The sequence below is a fragment of the Chaetodon trifascialis genome, chromosome 12 (genome assembly GCF_039877785.1).
Source record: "Chaetodon trifascialis isolate fChaTrf1 chromosome 12, fChaTrf1.hap1, whole genome shotgun sequence".
Classification (NCBI taxonomy): Eukaryota; Metazoa; Chordata; class Actinopteri; order Chaetodontiformes; family Chaetodontidae; genus Chaetodon; species Chaetodon trifascialis.
Genome location: NC_092067.1, coordinates 4065223 through 4092407, shown reverse-complemented (window position 1 = coordinate 4092407; position 27185 = coordinate 4065223). Strand labels below are relative to the sequence as shown.

The following is a 27185-nucleotide window of genomic DNA, read 5'->3' as shown; positions in this document are numbered from 1 at the left end:
TGGATCAACATAAACAGATTATCCAAGGTCACACTAACACTGCAATGTTGCAAAAAAGTTTGAAGGGGACACTACAATGTTCATGTTCATTGTAAAAAAAATATGCTGAGTAAAGTAAAATTACAGCTCTTATGTTATGAACAATATTCTGGCTTATCGCCAAACTTGTTAGCATAGCCTAGTTAGTAAGATAACTCACTAACCAGTAGCTCCTAAAGTTACAGCTCCGGGTATGTCTTAGACTATAAAGATTGAGAATGAATGCTTTATAGACTTGCAGTTAATGATTGTTCAGTTTTCCTGAAGAATTTGTTCATTTGTAATAACTTCAATTTGGAAAACTTTACTTTAAACTTAAGTCTAACTCTGGCAAAGCACAGAGGTCTTATGAAAGAAGCACAAGAGTAGCACACTGATGAGGGCTGTAATGGCTTGATTGCAATGTTGGTCCAGAATCTGAATCACTTTGTGTGTATAGACAGCGTTATTGTATTTGTCACCAGAAGATGTCTTGTTATATTATTTGAAGTTTGGTAAATATTGGCAGTATATACTGTCTATGTATGTGCGGCATGACATGGAAATAAAACTACTGGATTACTGACGTATTACTCCAGGATCCCTGAAAACTGTGTAGGGTTCCTACATCAACCTTCAGAGAGGTAAGACTATGTCACAGTTGTGATGTAACAACCTTTCACTTGACTTTTCTGTTTAGTAGAACTGTATTGTGTTGGGGAAGAACACATTCCCTGTGTTATTCTGTCAGGTAAATTGCTTTTTACTTGAGTTACATTTCAAATACCATTAGTCAGATGTGCAGGAGATACAAGTGTCCTTATTTGTCTTGCACAACACAATTTCAACATTATTCATGGTGTTTCTTTCAAGAACTAGAGGAAGTTTGTCAGTGAAAGGATTGCAGTCCCTGCACTTGTGACCTTCTGCTGTTTCACTTACAGATGCCATGAAAATGAAAGACTGACAAGATTTATTTAATGAACATTTCACTAAATATGACTTCCATTCTTCGGTGCAATTTGCTAATTGAAAAAGGTTTTCTTTTCATGTTACAGAAAGTTGAACTAATTCTGGGAAACCATCCTTTCATGGAGATTTGCAGTCTCCCCTCCCTCCCCCTGTGTGCTCCTGTCTGCTACCTGCCTTCCTGACCTTCCTTTTCATGTGTCTGCTCAAATGCCAAATCCTCACTTGTCCTCATCTGCGCCCTGCCAGTCTGCTGTCATTGAAGAGACTGGACCTGTCACTTCCTGGATTCAGTCACTCTGGATTCTCTGCCCAGTCTGGGTTCACCCATGACACAATCCTTGACTGTTAACCATTAACATTAACATGGATCCTGTATACTCGGAAACCTAACAATCATAACACTGAGATTCATGTTCTGTTTTAAATTTTTGGATTATTACCACCAAAAGTGGTTGTTATTATTATTGTAACTATTTGGTTAGAGTTTGAAAGCATGATCACATTCAGGTTTTCAATCTTCACATTCATTTTTTTCTGGCCCTGATCAGCAGAACAGGAGCAGGTCTATGGACACAACCTGCAGCACCATCTACAGATACATTAGCTGCAAAATGCAAAATGAGGGTGTGAAAGGCTTTCGGTCTTGCAGCTGTTATGACTGTTTCCAGTTGGAACGACACAGAAACTTATGTGTTTCAACTCATCAGTGACCGCAGCCTTACTTTCCAACTGAATACAAAATACTTTCTGTTTTATCTACTTGCACAAAGTAGACGTTGACTTGAAATGAATGTGTCACCTACACATACTAGTCTGTGTGTATTCATTTTGGGGTTTGTCATCCTTATCTGTGATTTCTCGTCTGCAACAGCTGGAATCATCATGAAGCTTCACATGATCGGGATCTGTTCTGTTGAGACAGACAGGAAAAACAGAAGGAAAGGCTGCATGCATGCATGCATGCATGCACGTGCACACACACACACACACACACACACACACACACACACACACACACACACACACACACACACACACACACACACACACACACACACACACACACACAGAAGACCTGTAAGAACATGTGCGATGACCACCACTCATCACTTCAACAAGCAACCACATCAGCAGATGCAAGACGTGAGTTCATTGAAAACTTAGTGGCTGTATGTGTGAAATGCAATGTTGTTTTACTTCAAATTCACAGAAATTCACTCATTCTTTTAAAAACATTTTATTGAACTGAAAATGTATTTATCCACCACATGATTAGAAACTCATTCTGGCGACAAAATGTGCTTCAACTGTAAATCATAAAGCTCTGAAAAAGTTAAACGGAATCTGCAATATTCACAGATTTCATACGGCCTGATACTGATGTGTATTCCACGACATAAACTGACAGCACTCACACAGACAGGCACATTTCAAAATATACACAATAGAATTAGTTATCACAAATGTCCCACAGAGTTCATCACACAGTTCATCAACACTGACACCAACCGTTTACCCGCTGACATCATTCAAGTCTTTGACGGATACAATCTGCGACCACGGTGCAGCTGAATATGAGCAGCAGTGAAGAAGAAACTATCTGTTGGCGAGTCAGCACTACAAAGACTCCTCCTCAGATTCACTCTCTGTGTTGGGTTTTGTCAGGAGCTCCAGCTCCTCGCCGTCCTGTGACAGAAAAGACAGGGACTCAGCTTTCCTCCTGCACCGAGGAAAACGCACTATAGATAAATAGCCACGTTTGCTACACAGAACTTGGCGCACGTGTGTGTGTGGAAGAGAGTGTGGGCTTGTGTGTGTGACTAGTGATGATTTGTAGTTTTTGTGGTTTGCTCCCTACCCCTCTGGATCTCTCAAACACCTCTCCATTGATGACCCGCAGTTTTTCCTGCTGCAGGCTGTATTCCAGGTCCTTGGGCCGGCTGGCGTTGTAAATAAAGATGGCTAGCAGGACTATGGGAGCCTGGAGGAAGAAGTCAAGCGAAGGGTGGAAGTTGAAGAGGAAGAAGGAGAGGGTGGTAACCAGAACAGTGGTGATCTGGCCTGTCAGCACATGGAACATGTTGTCTCTGTATTTCAAGATGAAGGCCACAGATAAACCCAAGGCAGCTGAGGAGAAGACAGAGAGGAGTGTGAGTTTCTCAAACATTTCTTTGGGGACAGTTATCAAGTCCTTCTTTCAGTTGTCAAGAGGACGTCTGCATTTGTTGCTCTTCAGCTTTCCGACCTGAGTTCCTAGTTTGTTCTTAGATTTGATTTTGTATTTCACCTTACTTCTTGGATTTGTCAGTTGCCTCTGTTTATTGTGGACTGGTATCAGCTTTATTTTACTGAAGCTTCTTTTTCTTTCTTATTCCTGCCTGTTTGGTCTCATTCCTTTGGGTCCGACCCCTTGTTTCCCTACACCCTGACTACAATACAATACTACAATAGTGTGGTCTGACCTGAAATAGACCCAGGGGACATCATCTTCCCACTGAAGTATCTGGAGGAGGTGAGTTCCGCCATAGATTATTTCTACTTTTGCCTGCTTTAATATCTTTTGAAAGAACTATCAACTCTAAGACCTGATTTTAGTCTGAGGCAGAACTGTTATTTGGACCTGCTAATCTTAAAAGGCCATTATAGATTCCTCCCATCGCTCCCACGCTGGGAGTAGCACGGAGTCTGCAACCAGCCAGGCAGCAAGCATCCAGTCTGCAAGCCTCCCCTCTTCACCTTGACCAGCTTGCCAGCATCCTGCCTTAGCTCTAGTGCTGCACTCGGAATGCCAGGTCCTGATTGTGGTCCTGATCTCCACTGATGTCTCCAGAGAGGTTCCTCTTTTGTTCCTGGCCTTCAGCCTGACCTCCGGAGGGGTGCAGCCTATGGCACGGTCATCCACAGGGGCTCTGCCTTCGCTGTTTGCCTCCTGCCTGGCCTTCAGGGAGGTCCTGCCTTTACCGCCAGTCTCTCCTGCCTGCTCAGCTTCCAGAAGGACTTCCACCATACGGACTCCAGCGATCTGGATGTCCTAGTGCCTAACCTCCCAAGTGGTTCTGCCCAGTTGTCTGCCCCTGGTTGCCCTCCGGAGCAGTTTTGCATGTCTGGTTATCCTCCCGCCCATCCTCGAGAGAGCCTCCACCTTACAGCCCTGCCTCATGGTCACGCTCCAGACCAGCTCCACCCCTTGGTTCTGGCCCCAGGCCGTCGACCTGAGGTCACTGGCTCCACCTCTGTCCTGCTACCATGCCTGCCTGCAGTTTCCAGCCTCTTCCGTTGGAAAAATGACCTCTCTGGTCACTCATGGCCATGTAGAACTGTCGACCAGTTAGATAGGACATGAATCATTTAAGAGCTGTGCCAGAGAGACCCCCCCAGTATTCAAGTCTGTCGATATTATGATGTACAGTATCAAATGCAGCACTACCGCACTCACCCAGTGTGTTTCAAGCAACTATGTTCTGTAGAAAATGCGTGTGATAAAACACAAATTCAAATTCATTCATTACATTTTGAATCTTTTCTTATTGAATTGAAATTTCATTCATTCATCACATGATTGGACAATCTGTCCAATGACAAACTGTTTACCTTAAAACGCAGAATTTGGGAGAACCTAAAACGGATTCTGGAATAAACAGAATAGATTTCACAGGGCCCTACTAAACACAAGCTCCAGCTCTGAAGCGACAGACACAACTTCACTTGCAGCTGCTGTAACATGGCTTTCCTCTTCATATCTCCTCTGATGTCATAGGTGGCTTCTCTGGAATTTAACTGATAGAAATTATCATAGCTACGGAGAACTTTGATCCCTGTCGATACCTTAGTATCTCCACTTAACCATCGGGACACCAAATCACAGAACACTCATATCAGCTGTTTTGGAAGACACTGACAAATCAGCTGTTCTGTTGGTATTTAGGCATGTGAGGACTCCTTACCAATCCATTCTTAACTCACCAGTGACCAGCACCAGACCCAGGGAGTAGATGTTATGCCCATGGAGGAGGCCACAGTGCATTGTGAGGCCTCGTGCCTCACTGCCGAGCCCAAGGGTCAGACCATTAAACACCACACCAAAGGCATACCTACAAAATCAGGCAGCAAAGGACACAGATTAGAATGGAAGAACTGAGCTCTGTGTCTTCTTATTTTCTCCATCAGTCGCTCTCACAATTTGCTGTTCTGGATGAAGATGCTCTCAGTGAGCTGGTCTCCTTCTTTCAGGATCTTCTCATTGTAGATGTTAGCCATGGCAGAGATGAAGCACTGGAGGAGGAGCAAGATGTGACCCACACCCAGAGATCGCAGCTTCCCCACCATCCTGTCCCTCCAGGCCTGCCCGGGCAGGGACGACACCCACGATTCACTGGCACTGTGATGGGAGAAAAAATGTGAACGAGGCAAAGTAAAACATCATAACTGACAAGCATTTGTTCTCCCTGCATCATATATGCAATGATTAGCAACTCTGACAGACGGTGAATATTTTGCCCTTTGAGACAAAACAATCTTCACTATATTTCTTTAAAATGCAGCTTTGATTTTGATCTTTTTTGATTTAAACTGCCCACCGTGAGTCCAACAATGTTACAGGAGAGCAATCATAAATCGGAGGAACACTTTTTTCAGATGTTCCATGCGTTGCCTATTAAAGCATTTCTGTAATCATTTTCTGTTACCTGCTGTTCCTCATCTGCTCCATCAGCTGTGTGTAGAGTAGGCAGGAGTTGGAGGGTGTAGAGAGGGGATTTGAGTGGAGACCTGTTACAGCTATAGTCTTTTGGGTGCTCCCTGATCCTGTTGTCAAGGAAACAATGGACAGGAAGAGGACAACTAACGCTGCCCACTGAACCCAGGACAGTCGCCTCCTGATGGAACAGGTGAAAATCACAATTTTTTCTGTGAGTTATATTTTGTGTCAAAATCTCAAATATTCTGAAATTAGTACACATGAAGAATTACACAGTGATATGTATGAAATGGTGTACCAATAAAAAATGGCAACGCTGAGTGTGGCTTTGCTTTGGTACAGCTTCGGAATAAGTGCAGTACAGTCAGCAATACTGTTCTACAGCGTAGTGATGTCAAACCTCACTTTGAAAACACTGTCACAGGGAATGAGAACAAAAAGTGTATCGACAGATGAGCACTCATCACCTCTCATCTACAGTCACACTCATGAATCACACACACTATCCAATGGAAGAACAGGACATTACAGAGTTGTCAACTGAGCCACTTACTTCAGAACAATTCTGAAGAGTACAGCTGTGGTCAGGATGACAAAGTTGGAGTACAACACTGCCATGGCCTGGGAACAAAAGGAGAAAGAGCTGGTTTAGAGATAAACAGCACAGTGATAGCAGAAGTCTTTGGACAGGACATTTTGTAAACGCTGGTAGGGTATGAGGCAAAGTCTACATTTAGCTCATGTTTTTTCACTGAATTCTCAAGAGGGTTTCAACAGCCACAGCTTCCCCGCACGCTGACTGCTCTCCTTGTTACCGGCTGTAGACAATACAGGAGTTTGGCCGCATGTACCACCAAACTCAATGATAGTTTCCACCATGACCATGACTGCTGCCACAACCAGGACTGACACACTCATGCAATAATGTTAGCATACTGTCTGCACTGTTTACATAGGAATACACTGTTACACAGAACGCACTAGACCTGCTCCATACACTTTACTTTTACTAATCCTCTTTGTCATATACAACCATTTCCACAATCGTTGGGACACTGTGTAAAACGTAAATAGAAACAAAATGTGATGATTCACAAAAAATCGAAACCCCATATTTAATTGATAATAGCACAAAGACAAATGAGTCTGGAAAAGTTGTAAAAAGCTAAAACAAAACACTCAGTCGAACCTCTCACAATAAATCAGGTTAAATGGCAACAGGTTAGCTGCTGTTGTACCATGCAAAGAGGAAAGTATATAGAAATCAGAATCAGAAACGCAGCCGCCTTCTCTGGTCCAAGCTCATTTAAGATGGACTGAGGTGACGCGGAAAACTGCTCTGTTGTCTGACAAGTCAAAATTTGAAATTCTTTTTGGAAACCATGGACGCCACGTCCTCCAGGCCAAAGAGGAGAGGGACCATCTGGCTTCTTATCAGCACACAGTTCATCCGTGATGGTGTGGGGGTGCATCAGTGCACATGGCATGGCTAACCTGCACATTTGTGAAGGCACCATTAATGCTGAACCATATCTACAGGTTTGGATCACATGTGCTGTCAAGTAGACTATGCCTTTATTTCAGAAAGACAGAGCCAAACCACATCCTGCACGTATTACAACAGCATGGCTCAGTAGAAAAAGAGTCTGGGTGCTGAACTGGCCTGCCAACAGTCCCGAGTTGTCACCCAATGAAAATGTTTGGCATATTATGAAATGTAAAATACAACAAAGGAGAGCCCCAACAGTTGAGCAGCTGAAATTATACATCAAGCAAGAACGGGAAAACATTCCACTTTCCCAACTTTTTTTTCAAAATGTTGCGGGCATCAGGATATTGTTTTCAAAAAACAATGAAATTTCTCAGTTTCAACATTTGATACGTTGTCTTTGCGCTATTTTTAATGAAATGTGGAGTTGCAAATCCTCACATTTTGTTTCTATTTACATTTTACACAGTGTCCTCACTTTTTGGAAACAGGGTTGTATGTATATAGTGCCATGTGTCGTGTGTGCGCGTGTGCGTGTGTGTAAATATGTTAATATGACTAGTGCTGTCATTGCTGCTCTCTTATCCAACACATTTCATTGCACAGTTAACCCCGTGTTAACCTTAAGCTAACCACAGTGTGGTTCATGGTGGTTGAACAATGGCAACTGACTTCCTCCAGACGCCCTAATATAAACCTAGCACACAAAATATTTCCCTTGCATACTGTTCATATAGTTAAATATTAAAGTCTTAACTGACAGGCTGCAGGTAGGTCATCACATAGAAGATGATGAGGTTGTCGAGAAAGTAGAGGAAAGCAGGGACGGCCCACTTCAGGGAACTGAGGAGGGAAACACTGGAGGAAAAGCCCAGCTCTCTGCATGATCGTTCCTCTGAAGAAGAAGCCAAAAAGAGCAAATAAACACACCTTACCACCACACACATAAAAACACTGCGACAGCTGTGACGTCAATGATTACCTCTGACTATGACCCTGACCGACATGACCAGACAGAAGAGCAGTTTGAGCACCTCAGCAAGAAGATTGACAGAAGCAGGAAGGAAGTCATACTTGTTTTCTGCAATTTGACCATCAACAAAGACACAGTCAACATGCTGCCAGCATTTCAATGGAATACACAGAAAGACTTTAAAACCTTTTTATAACACGTCTTTCAAAAGCGTGCTGCTGACTTGAAGTGTCATTGTATCACTGTCAATCCGTCACCTGCATTGGCAGAGAATTTGAGCAGCAGGATGCGACTCGTCCCCAAGGATACGAATCCCAGGCCGAGGGCCAGAGTGTATGCTGATGAGCGGGAGCACAGCCTGGAGCAGGAATGGCAGCTCACCATGGCTCCGACTGGAACTGGATGCAGTCAAACCTGCTGGAAGTCAAAGAAAACACAGACATGTAGTGCAGGGACGAGAGTGGTGCTCAGTATCTTCGGTGTGCTGAGTTTCAGTTTTACAATCTGTGTTGCAAAAGGAATGGGTGACATTAGTGTATCTCTATCAAACAATACTGAGATCAACAAAGTCATATTCTCCAGCTCAAACGCTTTCAATGAAAAGTCTGCAAACAATCTCCAGTCACAGCTGGCAGGGTATGAAGATGAACAGTTGTCAGTGCCAGAAAAAAATGGAAATGAAGGAAATGTGGGTAAATGAAAACAACACTGCAAGATAGTGAGGCTGGAAATCACTTGGATTGTGACTAGCGATGGGAATCTTTTCTTATCTTCCTACATCTTACAGAGTAAAGGAAAAATAATAACAAATAACATAGCGACAGATCGATAATCGTTACTAGCAGTATTGAGGTCTACCTTAGAATGCTCTAAAATGCTAAATACTCACAACAAAAGCTCAACGGCTACATTTTTGTCAGGGATGTAAGCTGTTCTACTCACACACTGAAGTCAAGAATTGAACCAAACGAGCAACGAAGCCCGTAACGTTAATGTTAAACTCAAAGCTAACGTGAAGTTAGCATCATTTGCAACGTCATGTTCCTAAACACCTCCAATAAAAACAATACGCGTATTCCTTTCATTATTCCTACAAATATTAATGAAGACATCGCCTGCTGAGGAAATAAAACAGACTTACTTGTTATTGTCCCAGTTCCCAAGACATCGCTGAAGTATTGTGTTGCCTCCACCGACCCTTGCGCTTCCTGATTTTTCTGCGCAGGCGCACTGCCACAGTCCACTGTTGACGTTGACGTCACTACAACTCCGCGAAACTCGTGTGTACACGGACTTTGAATTATCTCTACCTGAGGAGATTGAAGTCTGTCCTATCTTTGCTGTGTGTGAATAAATAACTGTTTGCAGGAAGTCTTTTTTCAACCTACTTTTGACTTTTGTTTCTTCTATTTATTCACACAGTGAATTAGTGACATATTAAGCAAGAATTGCAGCGACTCTTGAAGAAAATCCAACAACCTTCAGGCAAAACACCTAAAACAAAGAGCTGCTATGTATGTGCAGACGTGTGTGTATTTGTCCTGTTATGAGACGTTTAAATACGTTTCTGGGGGAGGAAATTGCACAATTTCTATCCTAGTAATGTGATAAATTTATTTTGGGAATATTGATATTTAGTATAAATATTTTGTGTCTCCTTAAAGGGTATTGTTGGCTATTTTTGTCCTGAAATATTCCCACTCTGAAACACTTCAAACTGTATATGAATTAGCAATGAAACAATGATAATCAAGATGTTTCCTCACCAGTAATTCTCATGAACCCACACAGACCGGCCTGTCTGTCCTCTGTCCTTTCCTGCTTTTCTGTCCTTCATCCAGAGCAGCTACTCAGCCGGGTGCAGACATTTTCATTAGTATTTATTGATTACACAAACTATCTGGAAAATGAGGAACTTGCAACACATACTGTACGTTAACTGTGACCTCAGATTTTCTGCATCACAGCAACCAAAGCGTCACAGCTGTGAAAATGATCAAGGGTGGATGTACTCTTTAATGCATTCGTACTGATAATCCACTTATATAATATGGTAAAGGGAAGGTATAGTGTAAATCCATGCAGTGCAGTATAAACAAATAGAATAATAAATACTGTATTTCAGTGAAGGGAGGCCAATACACAGAAGTTATATTGTTCCTTCTTGGTACTGTTTAGGATTTTGGATGAGTACTCGGGATAACGCTGACAAGTGACTCCTACATAACAGACTCCAAATTCTTAAAGGAGAGATATGCTTACAATTAGAAGTAGGTGGTGGAAGCAGAGCTGTTTTATTCCACCTATGCTCATATCCTACACCAGTTTGATATGTTCTGACAAATAATGTACGCTGATGTTTTTATGGGATGATTTTTCCTGAAACATTTTGAGGTTACTGAAATTTGCAATGTAATTTTCTTCCTCAGAGATGCTGGGAATAGGCACACCCCTTAAGTATGACTCACAGCAGAACACATGAGGTTTCAATTACAAGGGGAAAAAAAAAGTATGCCGAGACACAGTTCATTGCCCTGGGACATAATGTTTAAACAGCCGTGAGTGTGTGTGTGTCAGCGACAGATAAAGCACAGGGTGGTCCTCTCTGTCTGATCACAGCTTCTTCACTTGCAGAACAGATCAGTCTCACTCAAAGGATTGGATCCCAAAAATGAAGCTCTGTGCCTGGGCTGGAGCCCGGTGTCTCCTGCCCGTCCTGGTTCTTCTGGCTGTCATCCATGTCAAAGCAGACCAGCATCAACCCAAGGAGAGACACTATTACATTGCTGCTGTTGAGATAGACTGGAACTACTCTGGGAATGACACACACAGGTAGGACACTGGTTGGAGAATTTATAATATTAAATGACAAGAGTAAGATATACAACAGATGTTGAAGACTATATTAAATTTAATTCTAGGATTCTATAGTATTGGGCAATTTTATTTTCTTGTATTTTATTTCGGTCTCATCCATCCATCCATTATCTATACCGCCTATCCCTTTCGGGGTTGCGGGGGGCTGGAGCCTATCCCAGCTACAATGGGCGAGAGGCGGGGTACACCCTGAACCGGTCGCCAGCCGATTGCAGGGCTCGGTCTCATTGTGATTATTATTTATTCTGTCTACCTAAGCTCATCTGAGAAGTCCTGTCTAGCAGTCTGTTAGAAAAGTTTTTTGCACCTTGTAAAAACAGTCCAGTCTTTCCTTGTTTAATGTCTTTGACAGCCTGTCTCTCACACACACATTCACACACGATTGTACTGCTGCCCTGGTGAGGACACTCACTGACATAATTCTTTCCCTTGCCCCTTACCCGAACCTTAGCCATCACAACTCAATGCCAAACCCCAGCCCTGACCCTGACCCTGACCCTGACCCTAATTCTACCCAACCCTTAAAACCAAGGCTGAACCTTCAAACAGACCTTGGAAGTTGTAAGGACCAGCCAAAATGTTGACACTTTCCAAAAATGTCCTTACCCTGCAGGTTAAAAACTTGTTTCAGTCTGTATTATGAGCCCCCCCCCCCCCCCCCACACACACACACACACACCTACACACACACACACACACACAAGACCCATACTGAGTGACACACATTAGTTGCAACATCTGAGGAAACTTATGACATCATATCTTTAAAGTCCATCTTTTTGATATACAGCGTGGTGTGTGTGTGGTTTGTTGTTCTTGTGTGTGATTCATGTTTTGTGTTTTTCTCCCATTCCGTAGGTTTGGTCCAACCTACAAGAAAGTGGTCTTTCGGGAGTATGAGAAAGACTTCATACAGGCTAAGACTCATCCCTCCTGGTTAGGTAAACTTTGCACTGGGTTTGCATGAACACGCACACTGTCTGGCTCTAACCTCTAAGAAACACTCATTCTGTCTCCAAATCTACTTTCCACACACTTCTATGTAACTTCCTTCCTACCTGCTAATAAGTCAGCAGATAATTAACAACTGTTTCAACTGAGACAAGAGACACAGTTACATATTATTCCTTTCCAGGAACAATATAATGCAGTACCGAAAAGGATAAATATATTTTATACTTATGGCATTAGTGTACATTAAAATACACAATGTTGAAAGTATACTTACTGTTCAATGACAGTCAGCGAGTCACCAATAATAACGCTGAAAAACCGTAATGAGTCAGTATGACACTTCGTTACCAGCTCTGGTGTGTAATGATGATGTTGGGGATTCCAAAGAAATTTAAGTCTGTCTCTCTTTGCAGGCCTACTTGGACCCACACTGAGTGCAGAGGAGGGGGAGACGATTGTTGTCACTTTCAGAAACATGGCAACTGGACTGTACAGCATCCACCCACATGGGGTTGCCTATGGGAAACAGTCTGAGGGTGAGTGCCTGTTAGTCCAGTTGCAGATGATTCTGGCAGTTGTGACAAACCTGAAGATACCAGAAACACTCAACGACGCTATTTGTTAGGATCATTTTGGGTGTTCATGATGTTACTCACTCTAATAATTACACAGCATTGGCCAACACAACAAACAACCTTGTTTGTCTTTTTCTGAAACATTAACCAGCACAAGCAGATTATCAAAGCAGATGGTACTGAAGTCCAACAGGAAGCGTTGCTAAGCCTTAGGAAATCACTGTCTATGTCCATCGGATATAACAAGACATTAGTGCCACTCAGGATGTAGGAAATTAATACTAAGCGCTCCTTAATTCACTCTGAATGCAAAAGTCATTGCAACATCTTACGGGGAAGTTTTCATTAAGTCTTCATTATTTTTGGGACTTAAGCGGAATGTCAACAAATTTTGTTAGGAAAGTCAATAATGTCTTCAGAACCATGTTTGGGAAAAGTACTTCATTAATTAGACCATTCCAGTGGTTTTCCATTTCAAACTGAATGCCTTTGATTTTGCAGGAGCACACTACTTCGACAACACGTCACAGAAAGAGAAAGAGGATGACGTAGTGCAGCCTAACAGTGAGCATGTTTACTACTGGGAGGTGACCTCAGATGTCTCTCCACAGCCAGATGACCCTACCTGTCTCACCTACACCTATATCTCCCACCAAAATGTTGTCGAGGACTACAACTCCGGCCTCATTGGTACTTTGCTCATCTGCAAGCCAGGTAAGTAGTAAATGTGTGCTCTCACTTATGCCTGATGGGAAAATCACACAGTATCAGTGGCTGTTGCATCTAAATGACTTGGTCTCTCTGTCTCTCTGCAGGCAGTCTGAATGAGGTGGGAAAACAGATCGGAGTCCATCAAGAGTATGTGTTCCTTTTTGGGGTTTTTGATGAGAAAGAGAGCAAGTACAAGCCAAACAGCCATGCCCCAGACAACCATGTCAAATACACCATCAACGGATTCACAGAGGGATCGCTCCCTGGTAAGTGTATCCAACAGACGGTCATTTTGCCATCATGGAGTTAGAGGGTGAGCCACCTTGGTGATTTTGTTTTAACTTGATATGCAGGTGACTTTGAGGAACCTGAAAAAGCTTTTCCATTTTTTATTTATTTATTTATTTATTTATTTATTTATTTATTTATTTATTTATTTATTTATTTATTTATTTATTTTTACTTTTCTCAACTAAATCTCAGAGGGAAATGTTGTTCTTTGTCATTCACTTTACACAACAGACAACAGTTGTTCTTACTAGGTGCTCTGCAGGTGATGATTTCCGTTTAGAACATGTGAAATACTTACCTGTCAAATTCCTTTACTGTTGTAGATTTAACTACCCAAACGCTGCAAAGGGAAGTTACTACATCACCATCGGAACTTAAAACATTAAAATATACATTATATCACTGTTAAACCTCTGATCTAAAGTATGATTAACTGCAAGTAACCATTACAGTAAAGTTGATACTTCACACTGCCGTGTATTAAACTGACTACTGATGCCTACTACTACTACCTACTACCACTGACACTGATGCCTGAAAATCAGTCTCTGTTGCTTGATAATTATACAATATATTCATTATGAAATAGACTCTTGATTATCTTTTGATCAATTGTTTAGTCAGTGATAAGTCACAGAATAGTAAAACTGCCCATCCTAATTTCCTAGAATTCCGGGGATGATGTCTTCAGATGGCTTGAAAACAGAGAAAACCTGTGAATCCTCTCACTCGAGAAACTGGATCTAGAGAATTCTTTAGTATTTTTATTTAACAATGAACTGTTGTTAATTACAACTCTGATTCAAAAAAAAATAAAGTTGGGATGCTGTGTAAAATGTAAATGAAGACAGAATTCAATTATTTGAAAATCCTTTTCAACCATTAGTCAATTAAATACACAGACAAGGTATTTTAATTAACATCAAAGTCGTACTAAGGAGGGACAATAATTCTATGTAGCTTTATACGACTTATAAACACAACTTTCAGTTTGCATAAAAGTACTTTGATTTTGTCAAGATATTAATTTATACTCAATAACATTTACATTTTTTTGTAAGTCTGGTTGTTCTGTGGTTTAGGTGCAACCTGCATGTGATTTCAATGCATTTCATGTGAGAGGTTGTCAAATTGAGCTGCTGTCAGTTTATACACTCATTCTGAATTTGATGTCTGCAATACGTTCCAAAAAAGACAGGGGTCTATTTACCACTGTGTTACATTACCTTTTCCTGTAATCACACTGACACAACTTACATGTGAAACTGAAAACACTAATTAGTGAAGTATGACTAGCTTGATGTATGACTTCAGTTGCTCAACAGTCCAGAGTCTCTGTTGTCGTGAAGGCAGACTGTTGTAACATGTAGAATCAGAATCAGAATTAGCTTTATTGGCCAAGAATGTGTGCACTTTCAAACACTTACATTTGCTTGCATGTGGAAAAAAAGACATGCAATAGCTTGTGCAAAAACATAAAATAGACAATATATACAACGAAATTTACAATGTGTCTTGACAGTGACACAGTGCTGGAATAAGCAGTGACATCACTGAAAAGACGTCCTCTGGATGTTGTTCCTAAACCTGTGTGTACCTTTGCATTTTCAACTTTGCGCTGGTAGCGGTCTGGGTGGTCCTTTTCCTCTTTAACCTGGAGGAATCAAATTGAAATGTGGACTCGTCAGACTACAGAGCACCTTTTCACTTTGCCTCAGTCCATCTGAGATGAGCTCAGGCCAGAGAAGTCAATAGTGTTTCTGGTTGTTGCTGATATTTGGCCTTCGCTCTGCCTGGTAGAGCCTTAACTTGCATTTGTAGATGCAGCAACAAACTGTGTTTACTGACAATAGTTTTCTGACGTGTTCCTGAGCCCATGTAGTAATATCCTTTATACAATCATGTTGGTTTTAAATGCAGCGCTGCCTGAAGGATCAAAGGTCTCAGGCATTCAGTGCTGGGTTTCGGCATAGCCCCAGCATAGGTGCTGACATTTCTGTGGATTCTCTGAATCTTTTCTTGATATCATGAATTGTAAATGGTGAACTCCCTAACTTCCTCGTAATTGTGTGTTAGGAAACGTTCTTCAACTGTTCAACTATTTGCCCACGCAGTTTTTCCTGAACCTCTTTCTATCCTTGCTTATGAACGACTGAGCTTTTCCAGGATGCCCCTTTCATACCCAATCATGATACTATCACCTGTTACCACTGAACCTCTTTACCTGTGGAATGCTCCAAAAACGCCTGTTTGGAGCATTCCACAGGTAAACAGGTTCCCAGTCTTTAGTTGTTCCTGTCCCAACTTGATTGGAATGCATCAAATTCAGAAAGAGTGTATATTTACTTTCACCCAAATGAAATATCCGACTGCTTCCTCTACCCATGCTTGTATGTACAGATTCATGATGAATGATAAACACCACGGTCTATGCGGTGTACATTCAGTGAAAAGACATTCACCAGATGTCCTGTATAAACAGAACTATTCCAAGACAAAATCCACCAACTGACCAACAGTCTCCTTTTTTCTTTCCAGATGTAAGTCTGTGTGCCTATGCCTCTGTGAGCCTGCATCTTGTTGGTATGAGCTCAGAGCCTGAGGTATTCTCAGTGCATATGAATGGGCAGGTGCTGCAGCATAGTGGGCATAAAGTGTCATCAGTGGGCCTTATCAGTGGCTCCTCTGCCACTGCCAGCATGGTGGCTCTCCACACAGGCCGCTGGCTGCTCTCGTCACACACCGTCAAGCACATGGAAGGTAAGTGTTTCTCTACACAGATGAATAGATCCATCATTGACCATGCATGAATGCTTTTTACCAACATAACTACATTTACAAGAAAAAAAATCTGTTTCTGCCATTGCAGCTGGAATGCATGGTTTTGTGGATGTGAAAAAGTGTGATGGCTTCAATGCACCCCGCCGAAAGATGACCATTGAACAAAAACGACACAGCAGGGAATGGAAATACTACATCGCTGCTGAGGAAATTGTCTGGGACTATGCACCTAACATGCATGAGCATATTGACGAGTAAGCAACATTTATAGCATATTTATGCGTTTGATAGCATTTTTAAAGGTGTGCATACAAAGACATCCCCTGTAGCCAAATATATCCTTTGTGTTTACAACTAATTTTAGGTGCTGCTGTAGTATTGTCATTTATCAATATAGCATTCCAAATGACGTTATATACATTGCTCTGTTTACTGTCACAACAGACTGTGATAGTGCTGCTGATTACTGTGTCTCTTCCCAATAACCTGGTTTTCTTTTCCCTTCTGCCTTCTTGTGAGAGCTAAAGATATTAGGAGTTATTTTCCATTGTTAACTCTGTTGCATCCATTAAGAGAATCCTTCAATTTGTTAAGATCTGTTTGAACTGGAAGAACAGTTTTGCATTTCAGCAGGACCGTTAAAATCACAGGTGCCACACAGCTTGAAGTGCAGTGTTGAGGCAGTGTGGCATCAGTGTTTGAAATGATTTTGTGTTTGGAAGTTATATCAATGTCTCCGAATTAAATAAAATATTTTTTTTTGTGTAGGGACTTCAAGATCCAGTACCTGACACAGTCATCAACACGTATAGGTAGAAAGTACAAGAAGGCAGTCTACACACTATACAAAAATGAATCATTCACTGAAAGGTTAGAGACCAAGCAAAGGAAAAATGAGCTTGGGATCTTGGGCCCAGTGATCAGAGCGCAAATCAGAGATGTTATCAAGGTGAGACCATATTCAGTTAAAATTGATCAAGTATGTAGTATATTTGATGATATGAAAACATAAAAATATAAGAAAAATCGAATTCTCTTTCATGATTTAACATCGCTGAAACGAGTTATACTTGAAACTGATCTTGGTACCTTTCCTGAGGAATATCAGGAAAGGTACCAAGTATCTGCTGAAATCTGGTCATAGTGTTCAATTATGGACTGCAAAAGACTTGGAAATCATTTAATTTTGTGTTTATGTTAATATAATAACTGTCTCCTCAAGTTGGAGAACTATATAAGAAAATCTACAGTTCTACAGTTCTACACTGTTCAACTGCTGTGGATATAGACACTATCAAATTAAAGATTAAAGTTAGCACTTTAACCTCAATCAATGACTGTGAGCACAGAGCCAACTCACAAGTCAAGGTCACTCTAACACAGACTCTACAGACTGCGTGTCCTCACACATCCTTCTGTCCTTTTACAGATTGTTTTCAAGAACATGGCCTCCAGGCCTTACAGCATCTATCCACATGGACTGACAATAGAGAAGTCAGAAGAGGGAGCCACCTACCCAGCAGGAGGTACTTAATGTCTCCTTACTGAAAACAAACGGATTGAATACTTGAGTACAGTGGACTATCGACTCTGGTTTGATTATATAGAATGATTACAATAAAATTTATGAGCTGTATCTCAATGTTGTTGCCAGGCAATCAGTATCATGGTGTTCAGCCAGGGGAGACATACACCTACGTATGGAAAGTAGTTGAAGAGGATGAGCCCTTGGCCGGAGACTCTCGATGTCTGACGCGGGTATACCACAGTGCAGTGGACACACCACGTGACATCGCCTCAGGACTCATAGGACCGATCCTCATCTGCAAGAGTCAGTCCCTCAATGTCAGGAATGTGCAGGTAAAAAGATTCTCCATTCATTTGTAGGCACGCTAGTGGCATAGTTTGTAGAAAAGGCAATGTTTATCTGTCTGTCTGTCCATCAGTTGATCCTCCAGTGTGGTCCACACAGAAATATCTCAGCAACTATTAATTTCATGCATGCATCCTCTTGCACCACCATCCGATTCATGTTTGTGGTTTTAGTGAAATGACCAATCATTGATTGGATTGCTACTAAATTTGGTACAGACATTCATGGTTCATTCGTTCCTTCATTCTCTCAGGATGATTTGTAAATACTTCATCTAGTGCCATCATCAGGTCAAAATTGGAAATTTTCTAGGATTTTGTTTTTTAGGAAATACCTGCAAAACTAATGGTTTCGTGTTTCGTGTTAATTACCAAATGTTGGCATGCTAAAATGTTAATCTAAGATTATGGACATGGTAAATATTAGACCTGCTTAATATCAATGTGTTAGCGTTGTCATTCTTAGTGTATTAGTTACACAGTGCAACAGAAGAACAACCTCCCAGAGCTCCTAAAATGGCTGTAAACTCTTAACCTGTCTTTAATGAATAAGACTTGTGATTTTTCAGCATGAATAATCCACAAAGAGTGAGTTAGTTATTTACATAGTTTCTATTTTTGTTGCATTTGTACATTAACATATGAAGTTACAATTGATGTTTTCTGTGGTTTTGTGATAATGAACGATGTCTTGTATTTTTTAGGACTGACCTGTAATGGTTTTCTTGGCCTATGAGAGAGGAGGAAAATGTTTAGCTACACTAATTTTGTATTACACAGACTTTTAACATTTGTTAAACTATTGATATTACTCTGGCGAATGTGCACATTCCTCTGTCCTCTTTAGACATATCCTACTTAATATGTTTAAAGAGAGAACTGCTAAAATGAAAACTCAAATTCAGAAATCAAAAATATACGATAAAGGTAAGATATTTGAAAATGAATGGAGGTTTTGTTTCAACAGCTGAAAGCAGACAAGGAGCAGCATGCCATGTTTGCTGTGTTTGATGAGAATAAGAGCTGGTACCTGGAATCCAACATACGCCAATATTGTGATCGATCCAAAGTCAACAAGGAAGACCCAAACTTTTATAATTCCAATGTCATGCACAGTAAGTTTTGCCATAATCAGACTGAAGCTTATAAAAGCTCATTCTAAAAGATATGATATATTCCCTCCATCATTTGTTCATACATCTACCTGCATAGCCCTCAGCTGCCATTCAGATGACTAATTTTCATGTAAATTTTCCTCACAGCAATCAATGGTTATGCGTTTGAGAGTGGCCCACTCTTGGGCTTCTGTAATGGTGAGGTTGCAACATGGCACGTGTCCAGCATCGGAGCACAGAACTACATCCAAACAGCGACGTTCTACGGCCATACCTTTGAACTGAATGAGCGAACAGAGGACTTTCTCAGCCTCTACCCCATGACTGGAGAGTCGATCAATATGAACATGGACAACATTGGTCAGTCAGGGCTTACAATATCTTTTTTAATATCAAATTGTGTATTGTGTATCCAAATATTTGACCTGTGGGAATACTTTCAACTTGAGAAAATATTGTGACAACACGAACACAATATGCTGTATATACATATATGAGAGGGTGATATTAAGTATAATATTCATAGAAATAATTGATAGTTATGTGGAAAGTGACAGCTGCTCAGTTTTGATTGATCTTTTATGATGATTTTTATGTGTCTCTCTTGAACCAGGTGTCTGGCTCCTGGCCTCTCTGAATTCCCATGAGACAACCAAAGGAATGCGCTCAAAGTTTCAAGATGTTGAGTGCTATCGTGACCACCAGTATGAGTACAGTGACTATGATGATCCAGCATCGTTCAAAGAATTTACTGTGTGGAAGCCTCCAAGCTTGGATGAAATCAAGAAAGAAGAAGAGAAGCCAGAACCTGTGAAAGAAACACCAGCAGAGATAGATATTTACACAGAAATGTTTGCAAATGAATTAGGTCTCAGATCTCGGAAGAACCAGTCTAGTATCTCAGATGTGGAGGAGCTGGACCTCTCTTTCCTTGACTATGATGCTGTTGATGTGCTTGATGGTGATTCAGATATCACCGCTAATTTAACAGGGACAAAAAGGACAAGTGAGACCTCTATTCCAAAGGCAAATGCACTAAATGAGACATTCCCAAATTGGAAGGTGGTAGATGCACTAAACCTTACAGCAGCTAGCATCAGAGAGAATTCAACTCATATGCAGAACAGTAGTATTCCATCGACAACAGCAATAGTTCATGATGCAACAGAATTATCAATGGTTGGAAATGTATCAAGACAGATTACCAATCTTACTGTAACATTACATAGAAATTCCAGTTCCATCTTGGAGACTGACAGAATGAATGTAACGTTGACTGGTGATATCCCGACTTCTGTGGACAGGACCTTGGCAGAAGGCTCTGAGGAGAGACTCACCAGAGGGGATGTGTTCTTTTACTCTCCTCTATCCAATTTGAGTACCAGTGATCTCCACAGTACACCAGAGGGCAATGTCACCTCTCTGTTAAACAGTACAAAAAAGGAAGATGAGAATGACACAGCAACTAACCATGTTAACATGCCAGGAGACGGAACAAACCATTCATTGTCAGGTCCAGCGGCTGATGTTGGAGAGGGTGGCATCAACAGCACAGACAGACACAATTTGACCATCTTTGAGTTGGAGGTGGAGACAACAACACCAGCGACAGCAACAACACCAGACAACAACACCAGCGACAGCAACTTTCTGATCACCACAGCAGCGCCAGCAGAGTATGGACTTCAAAAGAATTCCTCTGAAATTGTGGCAAATCCAACCAATTCCAGCCTTGAAAATGTAACACATATATTGCTTGAAGCTGGGCCCTTACAGAATGTCACAGTGTATTATGAGCCCTTATCAAATTCATCAGGGGAGATTAGTTCAGAGAGTAAAGAAAATGTCACAACTCTTCATGCCGAGTTGAACCACACATCTTCTGTGCAAAGTTTTTCCAATGACAATGTGGCTTCAGGTAACCTGTCCATCTCCAGTGATGCAGAGAGAAAGAGCAGTTCTGAGGAGCTAAGCCCCTCTGACAGCAGTGAAGAAGTGTTTATCTACCTTAAAGAAAACAATACAGATTTTATTAAAACCACATCCGTTCAAATACAGGGGCACAATTGGACTTATGAAGGAAATCACCAAATGGTACCCATGGAGACTCCTGATTACATGAAGAAATATTTTGGGAAAGAGACCCCTCAAACAACACCAACCCCAAAAAAGATCAAGAGGGTGAACCTCCGACAGAGACCCCAGAAGGGCCAAGGCATGAAAACAAAGAAAAGGAAGGAATACAAGCCTCAGGCCAGGAGTGGCTTACCATTCTCTCCTCGTGGGTTCAATCCAGGCATGACCCCACGTGGGTCACGACCCCAAGCCCCACAACCTTTTTCTGATGAGGAGGAGCTCATTAACATGCCTGTGGTCATTGGTGTTCCCCGACCTGATTTCAGTGACTACGAGCTATATGTTCCTGGGGATGAACCAGATCATCTAGGTCTGGAAGAGCATAATGTGAAAGAAGATGAATATGAATATGTGATGTACAAAGACCCCTACAGCGGTCATGAAGACATCAAGAATCTCAACCTGGATGAGACAACTAAATACTACTTAAAATTCTCAGGCCCAAATGTCAAGACTTATTTCATTGCTGCAGAGGAGGTTGAGTGGGACTATGCTGGCTATGGACAGAGGTAAGCTCAGTGATAGCAATAAGAAAAGATCATATGACATTTAAAAAGACATTATTGACTGGAAAAGTGTACAGTGGGTACACATCTATAGACATGCAAAGCTGAATTAAGATCCTGTTATCCCACAGGAGGCAAGACAACTCACAACAAATGAGTCGAGAAACTAAGTTCACCAAGGTGGTTTTCCGAAGTTACATGGACAGTAGCTTCAGCACACCTGAAATCCGTGGAGAAATAGATGAGCATCTAGGCATCCTGGGACCTGTCATAAAGGCGGAGGTTGGACAAAGCATCATGGTAAGACTGTCAGCATCAGCTGTATCAGCTTCAAACTGTTTCTTGGCTGGGCACAGTAACTTCCTGCTGGGGGGCAGCTGTTTCCCCTTTTTTTTTTTCTTTTCTTTTTTTTTTTTACAATTTTTGTGCGAAACTGATCTAACTGTCCTATAAAATGTTAGACATTTCCAAAACAACCAAATGTTTTTTTGTCTTGTAGGTGGTGTTCAGGAACAATGCCAACCGTCCATACTCCTTACACCCAAATGGCGTTTCCTATACCAAGCAGACAGAGGGTCTGTCTTATGAAGATGGCTCTAAATACTGGTATAAATATGACAATGAGGTTCAACCTGGTACCACCTTCACATATATGTGGAAGGTTCATTCTATGGTTGGGCCAAATCCAGGCGAGTCTCACTGTCGGACCTGGGCCTACTATTCAGGTGTTAATCCTGTGAGTAATTTGTGCATGAAAAGCTTAAAAATGTACTATACTGTAAATTTAGTGTGTCAGACATTGAGGAAATTACAATTACAAATAGACATTAAAGTCAACATATGAAGAACAAGAGGATCTTATTGTGGAAAAAGATGAATGTGCTGAAAGTAACACAAATTACAGTACTAGCATTGTGTCACTTTTCTACAAACTCATGTCATCAAATAACTTGAAAGATCCTGAATCACATACATATTTTACGTATAGGAGCTTCACATTAAGATTAAACTAAATGTGATATATTAAACTATGTGTTTGGGTTGAGCACATTGGAATGTATTCACATTTAAAAAACTAATATTAACCCTAGTGTATGCTCTGTCTCTTAGGAAAGGGATATACACTCAGGCTTGATTGGGCCTTTGCTGGTGTGCCGAGAAGGCACCGTGGACAGAGAATTAACAGACATGAGGGAGTTCACACTGCTTTTCATGACCTTTGATGAGTCGCAGAGCTGGTACTATGAGAAGAACCATGAGATTATACAGAGGAAAAACCGAAGGAGAGTTATGGACCCCAACTTCAAGGAGAACCTCAAGTTCCATTGTAATGCATTATATACCTTCAACTAAACTGGTTTAAATGATCCTCCACCCAAAATCTTTTGACTGCGATAACCAAGAATTAAATAGCATGCTAATTTACACAGACGATGAACATCCACTGTTGATAACATAAAACCCCGATTCCCAAAAAGTTGGGATGCAGTTTAAAATGTAAATAAACAAACAGAATGTGGTCATTTGCAAACAAACTGCTTACTGACAGTTTTACAAAGTATTTTTGTCTGTTGTTCCCAAGCCATCAATGGCATTATATACAACCTGAAGGGTCTGAGGATGTACACCAACCAGCTTGTGTGCTGGCACCTGATCAACATGGGATCTCCCAAAGACTTTCAGAGTGTCCACTTCCACGGACAGACGTTCCTCCACAAGAAGACCACCAGCTACAGACAGGCTGTCTATCCGCTACTGCCTGGTGAGCAATATAATGCTTTTGTGCTTTCAAGTTTTGAATTGAAGTCACACAGTGTTTGGATTGACAATACCGCAACAATTGTTATGCAGAGAATAGCTACTACTATTTGATGTCATCAATGTATTAGAGACAGTATGTCTCAGCTTAATTACTTTACTAAAATGTCTTTGCAGGGAGCTTTGCTACTCTGGAGATGTATCCTACAAAACCTGGCCTATGGCAGCTGGAGACGGAAGTTGGTTTCAACCAACAGAGGGGCATGCAGACTCTCTTTCTGGTTCTAGATAATGGTACAAATACTTAAAACACTCTACTGCATTTCCAGCATTATTTTCTGACTACACTGACATACTGTCATGCTATGTTTTAATACTGAGATTTTGCTTGTGTGTCTACTCCAAGACTGCTACCGTCCATTGGGTCTACAGTCAGGCAGTGTAAAGGATGACCAGATTACAGCGATCAACACTAGAGGTAGTCACACTTGCCTACACCGTTTTAACCACAAATACAATGTGGTTATACTACAATCAAAATGATTTGAAAAGTTTTTGCAAAAGTATTGCAGTAAAGCTCCAGGAGTAAGTATGACAATATTTCCATCTTTGAAGGATACTGGGAGCCCCATCTCGCCAGATTAAACAATCAGGGTAAATACAACGCATGGAGCACAGAGCAGAACTCCAGCTGGATTCAGGTATGTGTTGCAGGTCTAATAAGCGTGTGTGTGTGTGTGTGTGTGTGTGTGTGTGTGTGTGTGTGTGTGTGTGACTTGATTTGAATATTTGCACTGTCTTGTGAATACAACCTGTTACCTTTGGATTTACCCCTTTACAGGTGGACTTCCAGAGGCCAGTTGTGATCAGCCAGGTGGCCACCCAGGGAGCCAGGCAGCTGTTCTATTCCCAGTATGTGGTCAAGTACTCTATCTCCTACAGCACCAATCGCCGGAACTGGATCTTCTATAAGGGCGACAGCAGGGACCTGAGAAAGGTTGGGGAAGTTGATCACCTCCTTTAACAATGCAAACAGCCACAAACTAAGAGCCGTGTGTGATCACCTCTTTATTTCTCTGTCTCTTTCTCCATCTTTCACCAGGTATTCACTGGGAACCAGGAAGCATATGAGGCAAAGAAAAACACCTTCTTTCCTCCTGTGGTTGGACGGTTCATTAGGCTCCACCCTATCAACTGGTACAACATGGCTACAGTGCGCATGGAGTTCTACGGCTGTGAGCTTGATGGTATGATATTACTCCATGTGTAGGTGGATGTGGGCAAGCCAGAACACAAGTCAACAAAAATTTTATATTCATGTATTCCTTAAATAAAGCCTCATCTCCTGATATAGGCCACACTTTTTTTCCATCTTTTTTGTTTTTCCAAATATGTGAAATATGCAAATCAATCTGTTTCATCAATACATTCTCCAAAGAGCATATATATATATTTTTTTATTATTATTATTATTTTTTTTTTTTAAAGAACTCAATGCATTTTTTTGTAATTTCACCATACAGTATTTTGCTATGCACATACACTATGGACTTGAGATAAAGTATTTTGAGCAATTTGCAAAAGCATTTGTAAATCTGACCATAGGTGGTACTGTGATGATAAATCATTTCTCCAGTTTTACAAATACTTTTTCCAAATAGCTCCAAAATGAATGTGTATTGTCATAGAGTTGGGGATCCTGTAAATGTGACAGTTCTAATCTCCTGCCTCAGGCTGCTCGGTGCCTCTGGGGATGGAGAGCGGACTGATAAAAGACTATCACATCACAGCCAGCTCCATAGCAACCAGCTGGTACTGGGGACCCTGGAGACCCTCGCTTGCCCGCCTCAACAGACAAGGCACCATCAATGCATGGCAGGCTAAGGTACACATGCTAATGACAGGTCAAAATTAATGCACTGTAATCTCTAGTGAGCATCAGGTAGAACACAGAATGTCGCTGTTCCTGTGACACAGGATCTGAGGGTTTTTCCCATCCGTAAGCATTCACCTGCAGCTGGCAAGATCCTTAAAAATATGTGAATTGAATAGCATCCGAATTCCTTTTGTTGTTCATATATGCATGCGCATAACAATCCACAAGTCAACCCTATTTTCTCTGTCTGTCTGTCTGTCTGTCTGTCTGTCTGTCTGTCTGTCTGTCTGTCTGTCTGTCTGTCTGTCTGTCTGTCTCTCTCTCTCTGCCCTTTCTTCCACAGCATAATGACATGAAGCAGTGGCTTCAGGTGGAGCTGCCCCAAGTTAAAAAGATCACAGGTATCATAACGCAAGGAGCTAAATCCCTGGGGAAAGAGATGTATGTCATCTCCTACACTCTGCAGTACAGCAGCAATGGGATACACTGGAACCACTACACAGATGATGAGACCCTCCCTTTCAAGGTGAGCTGCAGCAAAATCACATGGAAATTGCACATCATTTAGGATACATTAACCAGTCCACTAATAACTGGGCTTTTTTGAAATTAGACAAATGATCCTAAACAATGTCTTTCGTCAAATCTAGACATTTGTTGGAAATACAAACAACAACGACCATGTGAAGAATTACATCTACCCTCCTATTTTCTCCCGCTTCATCCGAATCATTCCCAGAAGATGGATGGGCTCCATCACTATGAGAATAGAACTACTGGGCTGTGACTTTGAGTGATGCAGACACACACACACACACACACACACACACACACACACACACACACACACACACACACACACACACACACACACACACACACACACACACACAAATGATGACAGGTCAGGTCAACCATTCACACCTACATCCAAATAAACATACATCCAAAACACTTAAACACACGTAGTCTACACCCAGATCCACTTGTACGACAGATGCTAAATACATAAATGTACTAAACGTCATTCTTTGCATACAAAGAAAAGCAAACACATACGTACATTATTACTGAAGCCTTTTCTCAAATGTCGTACAGCTTGTGAAACTAAACAGTTATATAAATGAGGACTCCTGCCATTGGAAAATTTTATTTTCTTTCTTGCCAGATTTGGATGTTGAGAACAAATACAATGCAAAGAATTCTTCAGTTTTCTACAAATGACTACATTTTACAGTGTTTTATTTTACAAACACATGCCTAGTTAAAGCTTTAAAGCTCATTGGAAAGTAAGCATGAGCAATCTTAACTCCTTTGTCAATAGTTGTATGTGTTTCTGGAAAACTAGCAGCATTTTTAAGCTGATATATGGCATTCTGTTTATCATAAATGAATGAAAATAAATGTAAATATGTAAGTAGATATTTCAATTTATTTTTCAATAAATATGATTGTCATTGTTATTTTTCACTGTCCAGCTCAGTGAGTACATAAATGAATGCATTCTGTTTGCAACATAGTGAGTCTTGCTATCCCAAGTATGAGTATGTGGTCACTGATTTCTTCTCATGGTGTCGTGAAGGTG

The 27185-nt window shown here is 41.2% G+C and overlaps 2 protein-coding genes across 3 annotated transcripts; one reads left to right on the top strand and one right to left on the bottom strand.

Moving 5' to 3' along the window:
• Window positions 1-969: 969 nt before the first annotated feature.
• slc35a5 (solute carrier family 35 member A5) lies at window positions 970-9375 on the bottom strand. 2 transcript variants are annotated; one of them, XR_011602940.1, is made up of 11 exons: window positions 9290-9375; window positions 8406-8565; window positions 8158-8256; window positions 7937-8070; window positions 6240-6307; window positions 5676-5864; window positions 5168-5368; window positions 4954-5081; window positions 2849-3117; window positions 2500-2676; window positions 970-1934 (listed from the first exon to the last, which is right to left on the bottom strand). XR_011602940.1 is itself a non-coding variant. In XM_070975805.1 (10 exons), the coding sequence occupies exons 2-10, from the start codon at window positions 8530-8532 to the stop codon at window positions 2608-2610; spliced, it is 1284 nt and encodes a 427-aa protein (XP_070831906.1). In that variant the 5' UTR covers window positions 8533-8565; window positions 9290-9375; the 3' UTR covers window positions 2219-2607. The 2 variants fall into 2 exon arrangements, 1 of the variants encoding a protein (XP_070831906.1); XM_070975805.1 differs by lacking the exon at window positions 970-1934 and having other exon boundaries at window positions 2219-2676.
• Window positions 9376-10819: 1444 nt separating this feature from the next.
• f5 (coagulation factor V) lies at window positions 10820-26559 on the top strand. The gene is made up of 25 exons (XM_070976498.1): window positions 10820-10980; window positions 11884-11966; window positions 12393-12515; window positions 13056-13268; window positions 13370-13531; window positions 16095-16316; window positions 16426-16591; window positions 17106-17286; window positions 17767-17863; window positions 17992-18197; window positions 19177-19324; window positions 19472-19684; window positions 19938-21969; window positions 22098-22266; window positions 22466-22702; window positions 23077-23293; window positions 23549-23728; window positions 23902-24018; window positions 24131-24202; window positions 24340-24425; window positions 24566-24721; window positions 24827-24971; window positions 25458-25609; window positions 25944-26126; window positions 26251-26559. Exons 1-25 carry the CDS (start codon window positions 10820-10822, stop codon window positions 26395-26397), a joined length of 5868 nt encoding a protein of 1955 aa, XP_070832599.1. The 3' UTR covers window positions 26398-26559.
• The last annotated feature ends 626 nt before the right edge of the window (window positions 26560-27185 follow it).